Consider the following 19,857-nt stretch of genomic DNA (forward strand, 5'->3'; position numbering starts at 1 on the left):
TAAAGTGTACTGCTTATCCAGAGACATAGCTACTACAGCTACCAGTTGTACTAGTCAAGCAGCTAATGGAGAATACTAATTTTCAGTGATAAGTGCTTTCAGTCGTTGATGGTGAGGCACTTAGGCTAGATGCAGCCATTTTGTAGTAGAGATTTTTAAGTTGTTCCTTCAAAAAAACTTTCCAGGCAAGATTCATGGGATGGTTACATTCAGAGCTATAGCGTTGCTGAATTTTCTTAGTTTTAGAAGTATATGGTGTACTAAGTGTTGTGAATTAATTCCTGCTCCAGGCTGAAAAATGCTTCTCCAGAAGATGTGGAATATTACAACTGCCAGCAGGAGCTTACAGATGATCTACATAAACAATACCAGATTGTGGAAAGAATAATTGGTATGTTACAAACTTGTGGACAGAAATCAATGTCAGGGGTCCTGTATGTTCTCAATGCTCTTGTATTTGTAGTTAAGAAATGTAAAATATTGTTATCACCAAATTTTACTCCAAAACAAAACTTCAGGTAAAGAGAAGAGCTGTCGGGCTGTCTGTATGGGCCTAGCTTCTGTTGTATTATTACGTAAAATGAATGTTTTCCTACAGTACAGAAGTAAAATGCTGATCAGAATTCTGGTGCATTTTTGCAGCTCATTCAAATCAGAAATCAGCTGCTGGTTATCCAGACTACTATTGTAAGTGGCAGGGTCTGCCTTATTCTGAATGTAGCTGGGAAGATGGAGCTCTCATTGCCAAAAAGTTTCAGGCACGCATCGATGAGTACTTCAGCAGAAATCAATCCAAGACCACTCCCTTTAAAGATTGCAAGGTGAGTAGATAATTTGCAGTGGATTTATAATCAGTTGTACTGGGTCTGACTAGGATAGGGTTAATTTTCTTCATAGCAGCCTCTACAATCTGTGGTTTATATTTATGACCTAAATGGTTTTGGTAACACATATTGGCTGTTACTGAACAGTGCTTGTACAGTGCCTTCTCTGTGTCCTGTTGTGTCATCCCCACCATGAGTAGGTTGGGAGGGAACACACTCGTAGCAGCTGACCCCCCACTGACCAAAGAAGTGCTTGGTGCCGTTTAATGTCTTGCTCAACAATAAATTGAGTGGGCTGAGCAGGAGCTGCCTGTTGCCTGGAGATTTGTTGGTCATCAGTCTGCTGATGAATTGATGTGTGACTCATTCTGTCACTTGTGGGATTTTTTTTCTATGTGTTCTTTTGATTGGGGGGGTGTTTTTCCTTCACCCAGTTTTTCCTTCGCTTCTTATTTTGACCCACATTTTTTTTCTCACTTTTACCTTTTCATTTCTCTCTCTTGTCCCTCTAGGGTGGGAAGTGAGTAAGCAATTGGGTGGCAGCTTGGCTCCTGGCCAAGTTCAAGCTACCACATCAGTTGCAATAGAAAAAATGTGATTTTTTTTTAAATCCACATATCAAATACACATTATGAGTTTTTTTGAAAGTTTTTTCAGAATACCAATAATGATGTATAGTAGGATGCATGGACAATAGCACTAGTGAGAATAGGTTTTGTAGATGCTAGTTCCCTGCATTTTACTAGCATTCAGAAATGGATTTGTTTAGTATTGTAGTTTATTTAAAAAGAAGACTTTGAGTGAGTTAATGTCCATCATGTTGTGACACTTGGGTTGGCAATCAAACTAGTTTCAACTTGCTAATTACTTGGTGTTTTTATGTGGCCTAGCTTACATTGATAGATAAAAACTAGAGTTGATGAGCTAGTAAATACCTCCTGTTACTTTTTCTATATGAAGATCTTTTGGTAATTTCAGTTACAGTTCAATAATTGATGATCAATTTGCTTTTCGCAGGTTCTCAAACAAAGGCCGCGGTTTGTTGCACTAAAAAAACAACCGTCTTACATTGGAGGACATGAAGGTTTAGAGTTAAGAGATTATCAGTTAAATGGATTGAATTGGCTTGCTCACTCATGGTGCAAGTAAGGAGTCTCAATTTTGTTTGTAAATTGCGAGCACTTGTAATGTATTGAAATGTTTTTTTCTGTTGGGTGGGGTTTTTTATGTGTTGGAAACTTTCATACTGTAATCTCAAAACAGAGGTCCAAAGGGACTGGTTTTGCTCTAAGTAGTACCAAAATTATCATTTTATGGCCAATCTCAACAAAAAACAGCTAAGATGCGTCATTACTTTGCTTTTAGTGTCAATAGAATAAGTAGTATTTTTAAAACAACCAACAGACCTAAAACAGTAAAATGAGAAAAACCAAACAAACATTTATGGAATGTCAATATTGCTGTTAAAATTTAAAAATTAGACTCAGGAGGACTACTTGTAACCTTTTTGTTAATTCAAGGGGGTAGGAGGGATTGGAAATTGTTTGATGGAAAAACAATGTAAATAAATGTCTTCAGAATGTATAGTAGTAAAATCTTGAAAACTGTTATGATTGCATTTTATGTTCAAAAGATAATGATTTCTTTTCATCCAAACCTTCTCTATCTCCCCACATCCCCTAAATAGCTTTGTTTCCTTTTTTTTTTCTTTTTTTTTTAGAGGGAATAGCTGTATTCTTGCAGATGAAATGGGTCTGGGTAAAACAATACAAACAATTTCTTTTCTGAACTATCTGTTTCACGAGCATCAATTGTATGGGCCTTTCTTGTTGGTTGTGCCACTTTCTACCTTGACGTCTTGGCAAAGAGAGATTCAAACCTGGGCTCCTCAGATGAATGCTGTAGTTTACTTAGGAGATATAACCAGTAGAAATATGGTGAGTATTTCTCCTTGTCATTGGAAAGTCTTGTGCGTAAACAAGACATACTTAATATTTTTATCATCTGAATATCTCAAATATTTTGGTTGGGACTGAGCAAATATTTGCTGAAGTCCTATGTCTTTAAAATGTGAATTGAAGGCTTGAATTTTGATCTCATGTAAATGTGTGTGAGAGATTTCCTTTCTGCTTAATAGTGGACAGAATTAAAAATTTTGTCTTGCATTTGAAAATCAGTTATCTTCTCCCATGTGATTATTTAGGTGGATATAGTGAAAGTATATAAGAAAGCCAGTCATGATCTTACTTTATTTCCTGAATGGTTGTTGGTTTGTTAATGCTATTAAACTTACCCATTAAAGTAAAAAGTTCTTGTCTGTTATAAATGTGTATATGTGTGTATATATATATATATATATATATATATACACACACACACACACACACACATATATATAATGTGCATATGTATGTATGTGTACATATTTATGTATACAATGTATATATGTTAATATGTATATATATTTATACATTTTTATATATATATAAATGTTATATATATGTTGTCTTTCTGTTCCATTATCATATTGTTCTATGCTAGTAAATATCTACATTGTTGCAGTATTTAATTTGATTCCAGTCAGCAAGACCTTTTTTCTGCAGCTTGTGGTTTATTTGTTTCTTTTTGTAGATAAGAACTCACGAATGGATGCATCCACAGACCAAACGATTGAAATTTAACATACTCTTAACAACATATGAAATTTTGCTAAAGGATAAGGTAATTGCCCTTCTGTGGGGAGACAAAAACAATTTCCCCAGTATAGAATAATTCTCTTTAGATGTGCATATATTTGATTTATGGCCCATTAAATTTATGGAGAGTCTGATAGTTTTTGCTACAACATTGTGTAGTTTGGGGTTTTGGTTTTTGTTTCTTGGGGGTCTTTTCCTATTTTAAGCACTTCTGGATTTTACATACATTTGGTGAGGCTTTCAGCCTTTTCCCATTTTATGAGGTGGGTAACACTTAATTTTCTTCAGTTTGCTTGAGAGTCTTATTGCTGTAATGATCTCCTCTCAACTTCTTGCTCTGCTTCTTTGCAAACCACCATCAAAGAACTGAAACAGAAACTTACAGAACCTAATGTAATCCCAAATGAGATACAAAGCTAGGAAATCTCATATAGTTTTTCTGTGATATACAAAGCTAGGAAATCTCATATAGTTTTTCTGTGATATTCTGCATACAGTAGTATGTGCATATGTATTAATACTGAAGTGATAGCACACAGAGTTATTGTTAATACTTCTAACAGTATGTGGAAATTGATACAGTTATTCAAGAAGCGTTTGACTTTGTTTACTTCATTGTTTGTATGGGAAGAAGTCAGTAATGATTTTTTTTTCTGCCATGTAAAAAAATGTGAGTCATACTTTTGGATATTTTTTTAAATAATAAATTGATTTTGTTTTCTTAGGATGACTACACAGATTTTCATTAAACCTGGAAATGTAAAAGCCATAATTAGTACTGAAAACATATAACTGTTATTTTATTAAAATAAACCAAGAAATGATCGGGTTTATAGCTTGTTTATATTATGTGGAATATCATGTAATGTGTTGATTTCAATAATGTTTCCCCCCTTCTCCATTTCCTTTTCAAGTCATTCCTTGGTAGTCTGAATTGGGCATTCATAGGAGTTGATGAAGCTCATCGTTTAAAAAATGATGACTCTCTTCTGTACAAAACTTTAATAGACTTTAAGTCTAACCATCGTCTTCTTATTACTGGAACACCTCTGCAAAACTCTCTCAAAGAGCTTTGGTCTTTACTCCACTTCATCATGCCAGAAAAGTAAGAAGGAGTTTTTTGTTAAGTTTTTTATGGCAAAGTAGTGTAGTGATACGAGAATCAGTAGAAGTAGGGAATTGTACTGAAAGATAGCTTAAATATCCTACATAAAGTAAATGCATGTATCTTTGGATGCTGCTTTAGGTAAGTAATGCTGGTAGCAGATGTCACCTTTTGCCGTTTTAGCTGTGTGCAAAAGTGAAGGATTGATGTATGTGTCAGAACCTGGGAAAAAGGCTTTATCTTCGCCTAAGAAAAAAACCATGTAGATTTGCTCTGGGGGAAGAAGAATAAAATTTTTCATATATTAATACTATTGATGAAAACAAATTTGTGTCAAGATGCCAAATATCCTGTAATTCAATCAGATAGCTGATTTTCCCATGTGTTTTGAACACAGTAAACTTATTGCATTGACCTGATTTTGTACTCACTTGCTTAAACCTAAGGTAAACTAGAGGGTCATGTGTGAAAGCACATGTTCCTGTCAGACATCTTGTAAATCCCAAGCACCATAGCTCTGTTTGAGCTATGGATTGAGCCGTGGAATTGAGCTATGGATTATACAGAATATTACAAGCAAAGCCACTGAGGTTGGGTAGCCATTTTTCATTTGTTTGATCATAAATTCCATTCTCCAAGTCGATTAGTACAGACAATAGCTACACATAAGCTAGACCATACAAGCTGCAAGACATATTTTAAGTATATTCTTATTCTCTTGCACACCCTCTTGATGTGGAGCTGGCTTTTTATGCTGTCTTGATAAAATATAATAATGGACTTTTCTGCAACCATCTAGACAAGTGTCCTTGGAGAAAAAGAAAAACATTGCAATTCTGTTGTGGAATCAGAAGTTTTCATTCTGTAGACATTTTTTGAAAATTCCATTCTTCTATTTACAGGCACAATATCTGGGATTTCTTGGGAGATGAAAGCTCAGAAATTATGAATTTCTGAATGGGGAATGAAACAGAAGGGAGTGGGGAAGAAATCTGAATGTATATGTGTTTTTGTGGTATATGTATACATGTACTGTGTCTGTGTTACCTTTCTTCCTGAATTTTGCTTCATCAGGGTGCTTACAGTATGTCATTTTTTTTCACTTATATTTTTTATGTTGAAGGTTTTCTTCATGGGAAGATTTTGAAGAGGAGCATGGCAAAGGGAGAGAGTGTGGTTATGCAAGTCTTCACAAAGAACTTGAACCATTTCTGCTGAGAAGAGTTAAAAAAGATGTAGAAAAGTCCTTACCTGCCAAAGTTGAGCAAATTCTGAGGATGGAAATGAGTGCATTGCAGAAGCAATACTACAAGTATGTACCAACTCTTTGTACATTCTGCTGTTTCAGGGATATGTCTGTGTACAATTTACTGAATTACAGTGATTTGTATACTGTATGGAAGATGGGGCTTTGATAGGGTTTCACAGGGATAAAATTCTGGGAAGCAAGGGCTCAGGAATTGCATTGGTCTAATGTCTATTTATGTAGTTTCTTTTGTTTGGCATATTGATATACTCTTTTGGGAGATGCTTTTTATCTTTAGCTTTTTCATATTTTGACGGTTACATCTGTCATACGTCCACATACAGTTAGAAGTTACTAATATTGTACATCTTATTTCATAGGTGGATTTTAACCAGAAATTATAAAGCCCTTAGCAAAGGTTCAAAAGGCAGTACCTCAGGCTTTTTGAACATCATGATGGAACTCAAGAAGTGTTGCAACCATTGCTACCTCATTAAACCACCAGAAGATAATGAATTCTATAATAAACAAGAGGCCTTACAGGTAGTGTCACTTTTTAATTAAAAAAAAGAAAAGAGAGGTTTTACATTTGTAGTTTTCACAGAATTTTATAGTTCCTTGGCAGTTCATTAGTTCTTATTGAAATATATTAAGGAAAAACAGGTTTTCCATAAAATGTGCATTGTGGGTTTTTACATAGAAGTATTTTTTAATTCTTAATTTGAACTGAATAATTGACAGAGAATTGAGTAAATAAATGTGCCCAGTTTTAATTAGATACTATTGTATGGATGTTTTAAATTGTAAAATTCTTCAGGAATGTCAGAATTTGTCTTTTATTTTTCTGCCCACAGTAATAGAAAGAAAGGCAAACCTCAGATGGATGTCCAACATACCCCAGTGTGTATTAGTGTTGAGATTAATTTATTTTGCAATGTATGTTTCTTGGTTTTTGTAGCATTTAATACGTAGCAGTGGGAAACTAATCCTTCTTGACAAGCTACTGATTCGTCTGCGAGAACGTGGCAACAGAGTCTTGATTTTCTCACAAATGGTAAGGATGCTGGACATCCTGGCAGAATATCTGAAATACCGTCAATTTCCATTTCAGGTAAGAAACTTGCTGGTAATAGGAGCTAAGAAGCTTTAATCTTGAATATTAAATTTTTGTTTTCTTTACTGTGAGGGTGTCAAAACCACTTTTCCAGAACAGCTTTTCCAGAGGTTATGAAATTTCTGTTTCTTGTTGAGGAGCAAAAGCTACTTGGACATGAACTTGGGCAGCATGCTTTGGCTGTCCCTGCCTGAGTAGGGGATTTAGACAAGAAGACTCTCAGCAGTCTCTTTGAGCTTTGTGATTATGTGGTCTTCACCACTTTGATTCAAAAAGGTGGATGGAAATGTCTTCTTTTTCTGGAGGGGGACTGGCTCTATGATGAATGTTATTTTGAAGTGAAACAGATGAATTAAAAAATTATGTGAGCTGTTTATTTACCTTCTTTCCCCCTTCACATAACAGTTTGGCAGCTGGCAATTGAAGTTGCTTTGATATTGAATACAATATAAAATTACTTTTTAACTGTAGTTCTCAATCTCTCTAGAGACTTGATGGATCTATAAAAGGGGAATTGAGGAAACAAGCACTGGATCATTTTAATGCAGAAGGATCAGAGGTATGGTATTTTTTTTTCCTGGGGAGTCTGTTTTATTTTTTCCCAAGTACCAAAAGACATTGCACAAAAAAGGAGAGCTGAAAAAAGTGAGGAATGTATTAATAAGGTTGGAAATTCATTGCTACTGCCTAGAGTATAAGGTTTATATAATATTTTTTTTAGGATGTTAAGTAGGTAACACATAAATTAGGAAAGTGGTAGCTGATTGCTCTATAAATGCTGTGGAATTTAACCCAGCTTTGTTCCTCTGTAGAATTTATTAATATTTACAAAAGTGCTGAACTTAAGCAGTTAGTATCCAAAAATCCTTTGGCAATGGACAGAACTAACTTCATATATCCTTGCACAAGCAATCATATTTTACTTGTTTCAAATACAATTCCTGTTATCTTCATTTGTTGACACCTGTTACACACCATGGAAGAAATAGTAAAGTACTGATTTCTAGCACTTCTTTGTGAGCAACCTGTGAGTAGGTAGGCGTCTGTTATGATTCTTTAGATTCTGAACTGGAATATTTGTACCTTATTTGGCACTCCTATTAGGCATGTCATTCCATACCATTGGATTGGTTTAAATCTTTTGTCCTACAGTCTCAGATTTGAGGGAGAAGAGGTTGGTTGGTCATTGATTTTGGTTTGGTTTAATTTGTATTTGAAGACAGCATTTGTTAGTTGCTGCTGAGCTTGTTTCTGCTTTGTGGAGGGAGAAGAACCAAACTTCATGTTAAATGCAAAAGCTAATTCTCTTTCAAATTTTTTTCATAGACATTGTTGACATTTTCTGAAATCTTAGCAGTTACACTATACATTTTTTGAGATGAAGAATTTATGCATTTCTAAAATTGAGGCAAACTCTGCATTTGTGCAGCAAGAAGAAGAATGCTCTCAGTTTTATTTTTTATTTCCTAAAATTTCATAATATTTTGGGGTGGATTTTTTAGAATTTTTGTGCCACTGAGCTACAGGCTACCTGGAAATCTTTAACACAATTCTCAGGACTCTTTCCTTATTGTAATGGTTACTGGTTCCTGTAACTGTACTGAAAATTGGATTTGGTTGGGGCTTTTTAATCCACTTTACTTTACCTTGGATTTCATATGTTGTTACTTGCATGTCTCAATATCCTTCTACAGTCTTTCATAGTTATGAAAGACTGATTCACTAAGTTTATATTGCCTACAGGGTTTTTTCTCCTTGCTGCTTACCCATTTTAATTTTGTTCATGAATATGCTGAGCAGCATTGAACTTATGAGAAGATTTTTGCTTCTGTCTCTTAATTGGTTATGTGTAGGCTCAAGTGCTCAGACATGACTGTTTATGCTTCCAGGGCTTGGGGCAGGGAGGGTGGGAGAGGGTTTTTGTAGCATTAAAGGCTTTGACAGTAAGATTTGGTATGTTTTTGGCCAGTCTGGTTTTGTTGGGGTGTCTTGCTCAATGATTGTCGTCTAGGACACTGCTTCCTTTAAACTGACTTGAGAAGTCAATAACTATAAAAGAAATTGGTAATCAGTGTTTGCTTTATATTTAAAGAAGCTTTAAGCATAGAGGAATTATGGATTTGGTAGCACCACACACATACCGCATAAAGTAAATTGTAAAGTATGTTGGTTCCTTTAGGAATATTACAAATATTGTATATAAAACTATTTCCTTCTTTATGATTTCAGGACTTCTGCTTTTTACTGTCTACCAGAGCTGGAGGATTAGGTATCAACTTGGCATCTGCTGATACCGTGGTTATATTTGATTCTGACTGGAATCCACAGAACGATCTGCAAGCACAGGCTAGAGCACATAGAATTGGACAGAAGAAACAGGTAAACACACTCAGTTTAAGCTCCAGACCTGAAAGACAGTTCTGTACATTAGCTGTCCACCCTCTGTCTGCACCATTCCAGTCCTCATGTATTTTTGAGAATAACTAATACTTTCTGCATATCTCCAGAAATGTTAGTAATGCTAATTTCTTTTTTCCTAAGTCTCCATACAGGAAGAAATAATATGGCAGCTGTGGTATTTGGGTGGGAGAGGGAGAAGAGTTGTCAACTGGTCTGTCTTAAATTCATTGGTGTTATGTCATTCTACAAAATAACTGCTACATCAGGCACATCTCCAATGCTTGAATATTGTAGTTCTCAAAAGGATTCTTTCCTTCTTACAGAAGACATACAGTAACAATTAGAAATGTAAGATTATTGCCTCTGGCAATGCTTGTGCCAAGTCACTGAAGTTTATAAAGAAAGGTCTAAGATGATTTATTGTAAAACATTTCTGTAAAGACTGTGGTAATGTGATTAAATTAGTATTTCATATTTGAAACCCATGAAAAAAATTCAAAAGTTACATAATAAAGACTGACATTTCTGCTTTTAAAATTTTTTATTTTTTAACTACACATAGGTTAATATTTATCGACTAGTCACAAAAGGATCAGTAGAAGAAGATATTCTTGAACGAGCCAAGAAAAAGATGGTGTTAGATCATTTAGTAATTCAGAGAATGGACACTACAGGGAAAACTGTGTTACATACAGGCTCTACTCCTTCAAGGTACCTTTGTGTTTATTTCTATACCAACTTACCCTTAAGAATATTTCAATTGTAAATGAAAGGCAAAACAGAAGGCACAAAGTCTAGATTTTTATTTGCATAATAAATACATATCGCAAATATATATTAAGAGTTTATATTTAACAGTAAGAAGAATGCTTAATTGATTCATGATTATAGAAAACTTTCGAAGTTTATAAGTTAAAATGTTTTTCCTGAAACATCATTTATTTCAGCTCAACACCTTTTAATAAGGAGGAGTTGTCGGCAATTTTGAAGTTTGGTGCTGAGGAACTTTTTAAAGAACCTGAAGGGGAAGAACAGGAGCCTCAAGTAAGTAGCATTTCTGGACTAGGTAGATAAAATATCCGGAAATATGTATGAATTATTTAATTGTAAAGAGAAACTTCTTTTTTTTACCCTCAGGAAATGGATATAGATGAAATATTGAAGAGAGCTGAAACTCGGGAAAATGAGCCAGGTCCATTAACTGTAGGAGATGAGTTGCTTTCACAGTTCAAGGTATGGCTCGGTTCCCTCCTTCCTGCCATAATTATACTTTCCTTTTTAAACAGTACTATTTCTCCTCTGGCTATCTATCTATCTATCTATCTATCTATCTATCTATCTATCTATCTATCTCTTAATTCTTCAGAAATAGATGCCTCAGTAAGTCAACTCTGTATCACTTCCTAGTAATATGGTTTTTTGCCTATACATGATACCTTACCATCAGTATAAACAATTAGAAATATATTATTTATTTTGATAATAAAATTAGATGTATTTATGAATGGGTTAATGATTAGAATTAAAAATTTGTGTTTTATTTACTGTCTTCGTTATTAAGCAGCTATAGTATCAATAAATGCAATGTGTTCTTTGTGTTTCTTAGCTGATCATTTCTCCAAGTTGCTTTTAGCCCCAAAGTAAACTTGGAATGCCAGGTATTTTTAAGTGTTTTCAGTTAAACATATTATGTGTGCAAAACCAAAAAAAAATGCAGAGCATGATATGTTTGTTTAGTTCAGGAGATTATTAAATAGCTCTCCTGCTAATCACTCATTCACAACATATTTGGATATCTGCATTGTATTAATGTTTGGTTAATTTTATATTATTATAGTTTCACATTTAATCAGGCATTTAAATCTTGTTAGCTCTATTTTGAAGGAAGTTAAACCACAATCATATAGTTGTGAGGGGTGTGATTCTCCTTGTATCTCTTCTTAGCCCATGCTGAAAGGAGTCTGTCTTTCCTAAATGATCAAAAGTACTTTCATTAGAGACTGTTTCAAGAAACATTTCAAATTTATAAATTTAATATGTATCTTATAAAACAATAGCATACATATAAATAGATAAAATATGTAAATGTTATATGTATATATGCTTAAAATATGGGATCAGTAAGCTTGTTTTCCTTAAATAGTAGTGGATTAGGTTTTTTTTTAATTGTGTCATGTATTAACTTGATGAAAATGTACATGTTTTGATGTACAAGGTGGCCAACTTCTCCAATATGGATGAAGATGATATTGAGTTGGAGCCAGAAAGAAATTCAAGAAATTGGGAAGAAATCATTCCAGAGGCCCAGAGGCGAAGAATAGAAGAGGAGGAAAGACAAAAAGAACTTGAAGAAATATACATGCTTCCAAGAATGAGAAACTGTGCAAAACAGGTGTCTCTTGGTTTTAACTGAATTGTAGTTCTGCGTTGCTTTTGGTGTAGTTTGTTGCTTTTGGAGTTTGGGTCTTTTTTTTTTTTCCTTTTCTGAACACTTTTTTTGACAGAGCAGGTAAAACTTGCTTATATTTGTTACTTACATATAGCTTGCTTGCTTGCTCTGGAATTCCAGATTAGCTTCAATGGCAGCGAAGGGAGACGCAGTAGGAGTAGAAGATACTCTGGATCTGATAGTGACTCCATCTCAGAAAGAAAAAGGCCAAAAAAACGTGGAAGACCAAGAACTATTCCTCGGGAAAATATTAAAGGATTTAATGATGCAGAGATAAGGCGGTAAGATATGGGAGGATATGCATATTTAAAGGAACAAGAAATTATGATTATTTTTATTAATAATATTAGTCTGAAAATTATAGCTGGTAATCTATTTTTCCTGAAGTTGTTTGAAATCTTTTTATTCTAGACATTTATTGTTTTTACGTTGTGGTGCTGAAATAGTGAACTGTTTTAGCAAGAATCTGAACCCGTTTTAATGGGGTATAAAATTAGGTTTTAAAAATATGCATGATTGGTTTAAATTTTTTAGTTCCTGCAGCCTATGAAGACAGTAATTTCACTGAATAATTATTGACAGTGATTTTACAAGGGGTACTTTCCTTTAAAAATAAACAAGCAAAATCATCTGGTTTCCACCAATTTACCTAAAACCGTGGGGTGCTCAAAGACTTATGTTACATCTATTTGGTGGCAAATGAAACAATTTGATTGGATTTTGTTTTAATTTTAAACTTCTTGGCACTATAATTGAATTATTACATCCTGCTTTTTTAAAACTAACAAAATATAAAATCCTGTTTGAAACTTGTATTATCATTGGTCCCTTCTGTATATCCTAAATATTTGCTGAAGTATTGTTTTGGTAGGAGGAGAAGGAATTCTTTTGGTTAACATTTTTGGGTTTGTGAAATGCTGCTTTGCTTCTGAAATTGAAGTATGCATGTTTCCCTAAATTGCTGAAAGTCTTCAGAGTATTTTTTTAGAGGAATAACTTCAAAGATCCTTTTTGGCTTTCTATCTCATCTAACAGTGAGGCAAATTGGTACATTTTTAAGGCTATTCTTGTGCTTGAACAAGCAATTTCATTATTGAGAAAATTTTCTTTCTTCTTTTTTTTAATTTTTAAAAAATTATTTCTGTCTAAATTTTCTTTCTCCTCCAAGTATCTCCAGTTTCTTTTGATTGCTTAGATATTTGAACAGAAAGTATCTTTCATGTCATTTTCCTAAATCTTTCAGTTACCTGGTGGAGATTGCTCTTTTTAATAACCATATAACTATACATAACATGATGTCTGAAACCTTCATTTACTGTAAATCCACATTCAGTTTTCATTTTTAGATACATACAGCTGCGGAATCATCAGTCTTGTGAAATTAATAAAATGATTTCTGAAATAAATTATATCTTCTATTGTTTTATTTATATCAATTCTGAAACCCATAAAACTGATTTTGAGTTATCTGAATATATGAAGCTGCTCTACTCTCTCTATTCTTTTTTTCCCCCATTGTCCACATAGCATTATACTAAGATTAACAATTGTATCAATGCAACTTTAAAACAAAAGTTATTTGTTAAGCATATATTTAAATGGTAACATTATTTTCTGTTACTAGGTTTATCAAGAGTTACAAGAAATTTGGTGGCCCTCTTGAGAGGTAAAGTTGTTTGATTATTATTTGTGTGGCACCTTGGAATCTCTTTTTTTATATGCGTTAGAATGTACCATGAAACTTTAGGCAGTAGGGGAAATACATCATCCTGAATATAATGTGACTTTAGTATAGTATCTTCCTTTTCTTCATGTATGGTATATGTGCAGACAGCCACACAACAGACTTTGCCATTTGGAGGAACACTTCCTTTATATTTGTCCGCTGACTTGTTTACTCTTCATCGGTGATAATCATTCACTTGTCATGTTTGATAAGCCTGTTGAAAGCCTATCAGTTTATCCACTCTGTCAAAGTTAGTTTTGCATTTTACATATTGTCAATTGTCATTTTTAAGTTTCTTTCATTATTCCTCTTTTAAGAAAAACTTACCATCCTTAAAAATATTAATCCTTAGAAATATTTATAGTGCATATGATCATATGATACATATATGTATGTATGATTTAATGATTCATTTTCTTTTCTAAAGAAATGTGCAATAATTTAGAGTTAGGGTTCTTTACAGTTCTTGTTTTGTTGTCCTCATACCTCAGTCATTTAGAGTTTTTTTCCTTGGATTGAAATTGTACACCAAATAGAAACCACAGCTGACTGCTAACTTATGTGATCATTTATTTTGTTTTGAAGTCTAAAGGAATCATTCACAACTGCCAAATTTTCAGAGTTACAAAAATAAGTCTTTTTTTTTATTACAGATTAGATGCTGTAGCTAGAGATGCTGAGCTAGTTGATAAATCAGAGACAGACCTCAGACGTTTGGGAGAGCTTGTACATAATGGATGCATTAAAGCCTTAAAGGACAATTCATCTGGACAAGAAAGAGCAGGTACAATATTCAGGGGGCTTGAGAGGATAATGAAAAATGACAAGAAAAATGAGTTACTCTTGCACTCTGATTATAAGAGTTGAGAAAACAATTGAGCAACAATTGAGAAGTTGTTTCTCCAATTGAGAAAACAATTTCGTTGGGAAATATGAACAAAAATGTTAGGATGCATACTGGATAATTTAAAAAAACCCAGAGTTATAGTAAGGTGACTTTTTCCCCTTTCTGTGTGTGACTTACCACTGAAAAATGAAATCGATTTTTGATTTGCTGTGAAATTTAGATGTATTCCTGTTATGTAGGGATTTTTCAATTCTGAAGCATTTAATTCAAGCATATGGTCAAGAAAGGAGATGTGATATAATTGGTTTTTGTACATTTTTGTAATGTTATTTGTAAAGGTAAATATCTTAATAGTGTTGTCATTTATTTTAAGGAGGTAGACTTGGGAAGGTTAAAGGCCCAACATTCCGAATCTCAGGAGTGCAAGTAAATGCAAAGTTAGTCATCTCTCATGAAGAAGAGTTGGCACCATTGCACAAATCCATTCCCTCAGATCCAGAAGAAAGAAAAAGGTACTGATTTTTGCATATTTTTAAGGGAGTAGTAATGCAGAAAACTTCTCAAGGTTTTTTGGGTTTTTTTTTTTTTGCAACTGTGATTTGAACGCTCTAATAAAAGCATTGTCCCTCTATCCCTTTAAGAACTGGCAGCAGTAACCTGCTCCACAGCTATACTTTGTTTTTTCTTCCTTTGCCACAGAAGCCACTAAGAGCTTTAACTTGTCAATTGTATTCACTATGAACTATGTTCAATTACTAATAATAATTAGGACTATAATCCAGGCCTGCTGAGGAGCTGAATGTGTCATCTCTGCTTGAGAGGAGTATCAAAGTGCAGCAGTAGTTGTTCCTACCCTCTAAACTTGCCACCTTGTGTATTGCAGTTCCTAAACTATCCACTTAGTTAGAACACTTGGATTATAATTTTTGCTTTTATTCGTGGCTAGCCAATTCTGTCACACAGCTCACAGCTACAGACAGATATCTGTTCTTCATATTTTAGTCTTAATCAGGTTTAAAACACATTCCAATGCTGATTTCAATAACTTTTATAGAAATACTAAGAAAATATTATTATGACTATTTGGATTAATTTCTTAAATTTACCAGCATCTTAGCAGAGAAAATAAATCTAGTTACATTACCTTCAGTATGTTCTCTTCCCCCTCGCTAAGTTTCAGATGTAAAAATTATGTCTTTTTCTTTCCAATGTATTTCTTCTAGATATGTCATCCCATGCCACACTAAGGCTGCTCATTTTGATATAGATTGGGGTAAGGAAGATGACTCCAATTTGTTGATAGGCATCTATGAATATGGTTATGGCAGCTGGGAAATGATAAAAATGGATCCTGATCTCAGTTTGACACAGAAGGTATGTGATCTACCATAGTTTATCAAGGACTGTTTGCTTAGGTTGATGTTGCTAAGTAGTGTTACTGAAAGAACATATTTTATGATAAATTAAATTGCAAAAACATATGTCAGTTGTACTTCATACATAATTCATATTCTTCTCATGGTATAGTACTAGATTTTGGGGTCTTGCGTATTTATTTTGAAGCATGCATTCTTGCAGTCAGTTGTGTTTTCATATTCTCATGTGGTTGGTTCTGTGTCATTTGATTTTTTTCAGTCTTTTCCTTCTTTACTTCAGATGTTCTGGTTTTGTTTCTCCATCCCTGCTTAATCCCGATGTTCTTCAGTTGAAGCTGTCTACCACTCCCAACATTGAGAGTAGCTGTACTAGAATTAGTGCAATAACTTCTTAGCATGTAGTGAGCAGCAGATACTAAGGAAAAGCCTGGGGTGAAGTAAACTTTGTGACAGTGCCAACAACCTATAGCTTTGGGATTTGAGAAGCCAGGTTTGTGTCCAGATTTGCTTAGTAATGATTCCTACACTTGCCTTTCATTGATTTGTCTGGCTTTTGAAACCATGTATTTGTATTCTTGGCAGCTGCATTTAGAAGATGAATGAGTCAGAGCCAGGAGTTCTGTGACTGACTGGTACGGGTGCCTGTAATTTCTTAGATTAAATATCAGAGTGGAGACAGAAATATGAGGCTGGTTTCTTGAGCTGGTTTTAAACTCTGAGGCAATTTCCAAGACTCTGCATTGGTTGCTTGCATAGGTTTCATTGGAGAGAAATGAAAACTTCTATGAAATTCTCTTTTGCTTTAAACATTCGGATATATTTACTAGGTATAGTTGGAGTGAATTATTTACCGTGTCCTTTTGCGCAGCTTTTTCTGTTCTGTGTGCTCCAGGCTAACATCTGAAGTTGATAATCTGTACTCACAGCTGTGATGCTACCATTTTCTCCTCAGATTTTGCCTGATGATCCAGATAAGAAACCCCAGGCAAAGCAGTTACAGACCCGTGCAGACTACCTCATTAAATTACTGAATAAAGACCTTGCAAGGAAGGAAGCACAAAGGCTTGCTGGAGCAGTAAGTAAAATGTGGCATTCATTAATAAGGTAAAACAATATGCTTATTGGCATGTCACCGGATTCTTTTCATTTTTTAGTTCTGCACTTTTTATTGGTGTAGTATTACTCTATTCCTAATTGTAGAATGTAAGATGAACTCAGGATATTAATTGCAAGTTTTGTATTGTATTATTCTCTTATTATTTGTGTGTATTATCTACTGTTGCACTAAGCTCTGTCTCCAGTCCTGAGTAAAGTAGTGGTCATTAGTGGCAATAAATAAAATAAAAGGTACTCTCTCTCTGATGTAAAACCAAATCTTACGTTGCAAATATATTGCAAGGATACTTGTCAGTTGACATGATTAAAGGGATCATTTTGCATTCAGGGCAATTCAAAGAGGAGGAAAACAAGAACTAAGAAGAATAAGGTGCTAAGGACTGCAAAATTAAAAGAAGAAATAAAAAGTGATTCTTCACCACAACTCTCAGAAAAATCTGATGAAGATGATGATGAGAATAACAAGGTGAGTATCTTTCACACAGTAAAGATACTTGCCATACATTCAGTTCTTCCTGTTAGTATCAATTTGTATTTCATCTTCTGCTTGGTTTAATAAAATTAAACCACCTGAATGTCATCCTTTTCCCGTGGCCGCTACAACTGATGTTGCATTAGTACAAGCACATGGAAGACATCTATTTCAGTTTAATGATAAACGAATAAATAAGGAATTATGAGTTTTCCAAATAGTTATTAAAATATTATACTCTAAATACACTAAATACTAGTGACATTGCTCAGTTTCAACTTTTTTTTTAAAGCATTATCCCTGTATTTGCTAGAATTGCAAATCACAGTTGTAAAACTACTGGATTTTGCTCATGTGTTACTACTACTGGTAATGATTCGCAAGGTAAAGGCTTTTTTACTGAGGCTGAGAAAAATGTCAAAAAGCTCAGTTAGAAAGCGCAGCATAGAAAATTGTATTTCAAGACTTGCATATAAAAGCTGGTGTATACATCATGGCTCTCATTTTTCAGAAAGACTAACCTTGTTGGGTTTTTTTACTTCTGATTATTAATCTTGGTATTATGCTTTTGTTGTGTCTTTTTATTTTTGGTGTTTATCACATAGCAAAATCACTAGACATAAAAATTTGGACAAAATTAAGGGTCATGTCACAACTAATTTGAAAGCAGTTGAATTAAGTCACTGCAATTCTATAATCAATAAAATACTCTACTTGATTTGAAGCAAACAGTTACAAGCCATTGAAATTGTCAGCTGTTCTAAAAGAAAAGCTACTTATGGAAATACATAGTTAAAATTAGCATTAGAAAAGCTGTGATAACTCTATGAAAAAATAGTAATTTTTAATCAATCTTTCAATGTATATATTTAAATTGTACTTTAAAGAATAAAATCTGAAGCCAGCAATTAAAAAAAAAATCAATGTAGACTGCCTTGTGTTTATAGCTAGAATAATCTGCCTGGAATCTGCCTAAGACCTGCAAATGTTGCCACAGTTCCCAGTACATTAATGGGTACAACTGGACCCTAAAACTAAGCAAATTAATTATTCAGAGTACTTTAAAAATGAGTGTTAGTCTTCATCTCCACTCAAAAGAGAAGACACTGCCATCAGTTTATGGACTTAACTATGTTTTGGGAAACTGCCTAGAATGCTGTTCTCTCTGTTAACAACAGGTACTCATCACTTCAGTACTTTTGGACACTGAATAACAATTCCATTTCTGAAAGCTGGACTGTATACTACAATCTTCCTAAACTAGTGGCTTTAGCTACTTAGATTCCATACTGTGTGCAGTCAAACTTACCTGTTTTACTACTAGAATTAATAAGAAAGTGTTTAAATAATTGGATTTTTGCTAGAAAGTTTCCATGATACCTAAACACTAAAACCCAGCCCTGGTTGAGCTCATAACTTTATACTTCTTTCAAGTAACTTGTTCAGTTCAAGTAATAGGCAGTCTTTCATCTGTTTTCATGCAACAGATAAGCAGTTTCTGTATTTGCCTTTCTGGTATGTTCAAATAAATTCAAACATCATGATTATTCTTCTATCTGTGTTATAATAATACTTTATTTATGGTATTTTTCTGTGTCTGAAAGATATTAGTTTTGATCTCAGACCTTCTCAGTGAATATTATAAAGAGCAGTGAGTAATACTTTGTTCATTTCCAAACAGTTAAATGGGCTCATAACAGAGAGTCTGTAATTAAAGATTTTTTTAAAGCCTAGTAAAAGGAACTGTTCTGGAAAATAGAAAGTTAGGATTCTCTTACCTTCTACTGGGTGTGTTTAATATGGGATTGGGACAAAGCTAATTAGATCAGAGGTCTTCTAACATCTCCCATCACTTGACTGTCTTGACCGATCAGGTCAGTTTTGCAAGACCATACTTCTTTTTAGATTTCAGTTCTTCAGTCTAACAGCCTTTAAAGGGACCAAATTCAAACTTTATTCCAAGTTAACTGGATGCAATTTCTCATGCCCACTGCCTCCGCCAGTCAGTACTTGCTTTGTCACACCAAGGAAGTGAGTGCATAGCTCTTATATTTCTTTACCAACTGCATTCAGTTCTATTTAAGAGGTGATTAGATAAATCTACATCCAGAAATAAAAAATTCACAGATAAAAAGTGTTTTAATTTGATAGCTGCAAAACTTGTATAGATAGGAACCCAGTTTGATGTGACGTATATGCTTGCATATTGCAGGATGAGATTGTTTCAGTGAAACATCTGCATAAAAAATTTAAAGCAGAAAAAGAAAATGAAGAAAAGCCTGAGCCAGATACTGGTATTAAGAAGGAAGCTGAAGAAAAAAGAGAGACAAAAGAAAAGGAAAATAAGAGGGATTTGAAAAGGGAGAAAAAAGAAAAAGAGGATAAGAAAGAATTAAAAGAAAAGGATATTAAAGAAAAGAGAGAAAACAAAGTAAAAGAATCCACACAGAAAGAAAAAGAAGTAAAGGAAGAGAAGGTAAATAGGT

The 19,857-nt window shown here is 33.9% G+C and overlaps 1 protein-coding gene across 6 annotated transcripts in view; it reads left to right on the top strand.

The window, feature by feature from the left end:
- Positions 1-19,857, top strand: part of CHD1 (chromodomain helicase DNA binding protein 1) — a 56,711-nt gene that overhangs the window by 28,827 nt on the left and 8,027 nt on the right. For 5 of the 6 annotated variants that reach the window (XM_038123801.1, XM_038123800.1, XM_038123803.1 and 2 more), the window contains 23 exons: positions 291-391; positions 643-821; positions 1,842-1,969; positions 2,545-2,761; positions 3,456-3,545; positions 4,435-4,625; positions 5,749-5,937; positions 6,252-6,414; positions 6,830-6,982; positions 7,473-7,544; positions 9,215-9,364; positions 9,948-10,096; positions 10,333-10,429; positions 10,523-10,618; positions 11,601-11,777; positions 11,955-12,115; positions 13,459-13,500; positions 14,214-14,344; positions 14,781-14,919; positions 15,631-15,781; positions 16,736-16,858; positions 17,228-17,365; positions 19,584-19,847. In XM_038123801.1, the coding sequence (XP_037979729.1) occupies positions 291-391; positions 643-821; positions 1,842-1,969; positions 2,545-2,761; positions 3,456-3,545; positions 4,435-4,625; positions 5,749-5,937; positions 6,252-6,414; positions 6,830-6,982; positions 7,473-7,544; positions 9,215-9,364; positions 9,948-10,096; positions 10,333-10,429; positions 10,523-10,618; positions 11,601-11,777; positions 11,955-12,115; positions 13,459-13,500; positions 14,214-14,344; positions 14,781-14,919; positions 15,631-15,781; positions 16,736-16,858; positions 17,228-17,365; positions 19,584-19,847 (3,301 nt within the window). The remainder of the gene's footprint in view (positions 1-290; positions 392-642; positions 822-1,841; positions 1,970-2,544; positions 2,762-3,455; positions 3,546-4,434; positions 4,626-5,748; positions 5,938-6,251; positions 6,415-6,829; positions 6,983-7,472; positions 7,545-9,214; positions 9,365-9,947; positions 10,097-10,332; positions 10,430-10,522; positions 10,619-11,600; positions 11,778-11,954; positions 12,116-13,458; positions 13,501-14,213; positions 14,345-14,780; positions 14,920-15,630; positions 15,782-16,735; positions 16,859-17,227; positions 17,366-19,583; positions 19,848-19,857) is intronic. The other variant, XM_038123804.1, reaches the window with a different exon arrangement.

This window comes from Motacilla alba, chromosome Z, assembly GCF_015832195.1.
Source record: "Motacilla alba alba isolate MOTALB_02 chromosome Z, Motacilla_alba_V1.0_pri, whole genome shotgun sequence".
Lineage (NCBI taxonomy): Eukaryota > Metazoa > Chordata > Aves > Passeriformes > Motacillidae > Motacilla > Motacilla alba.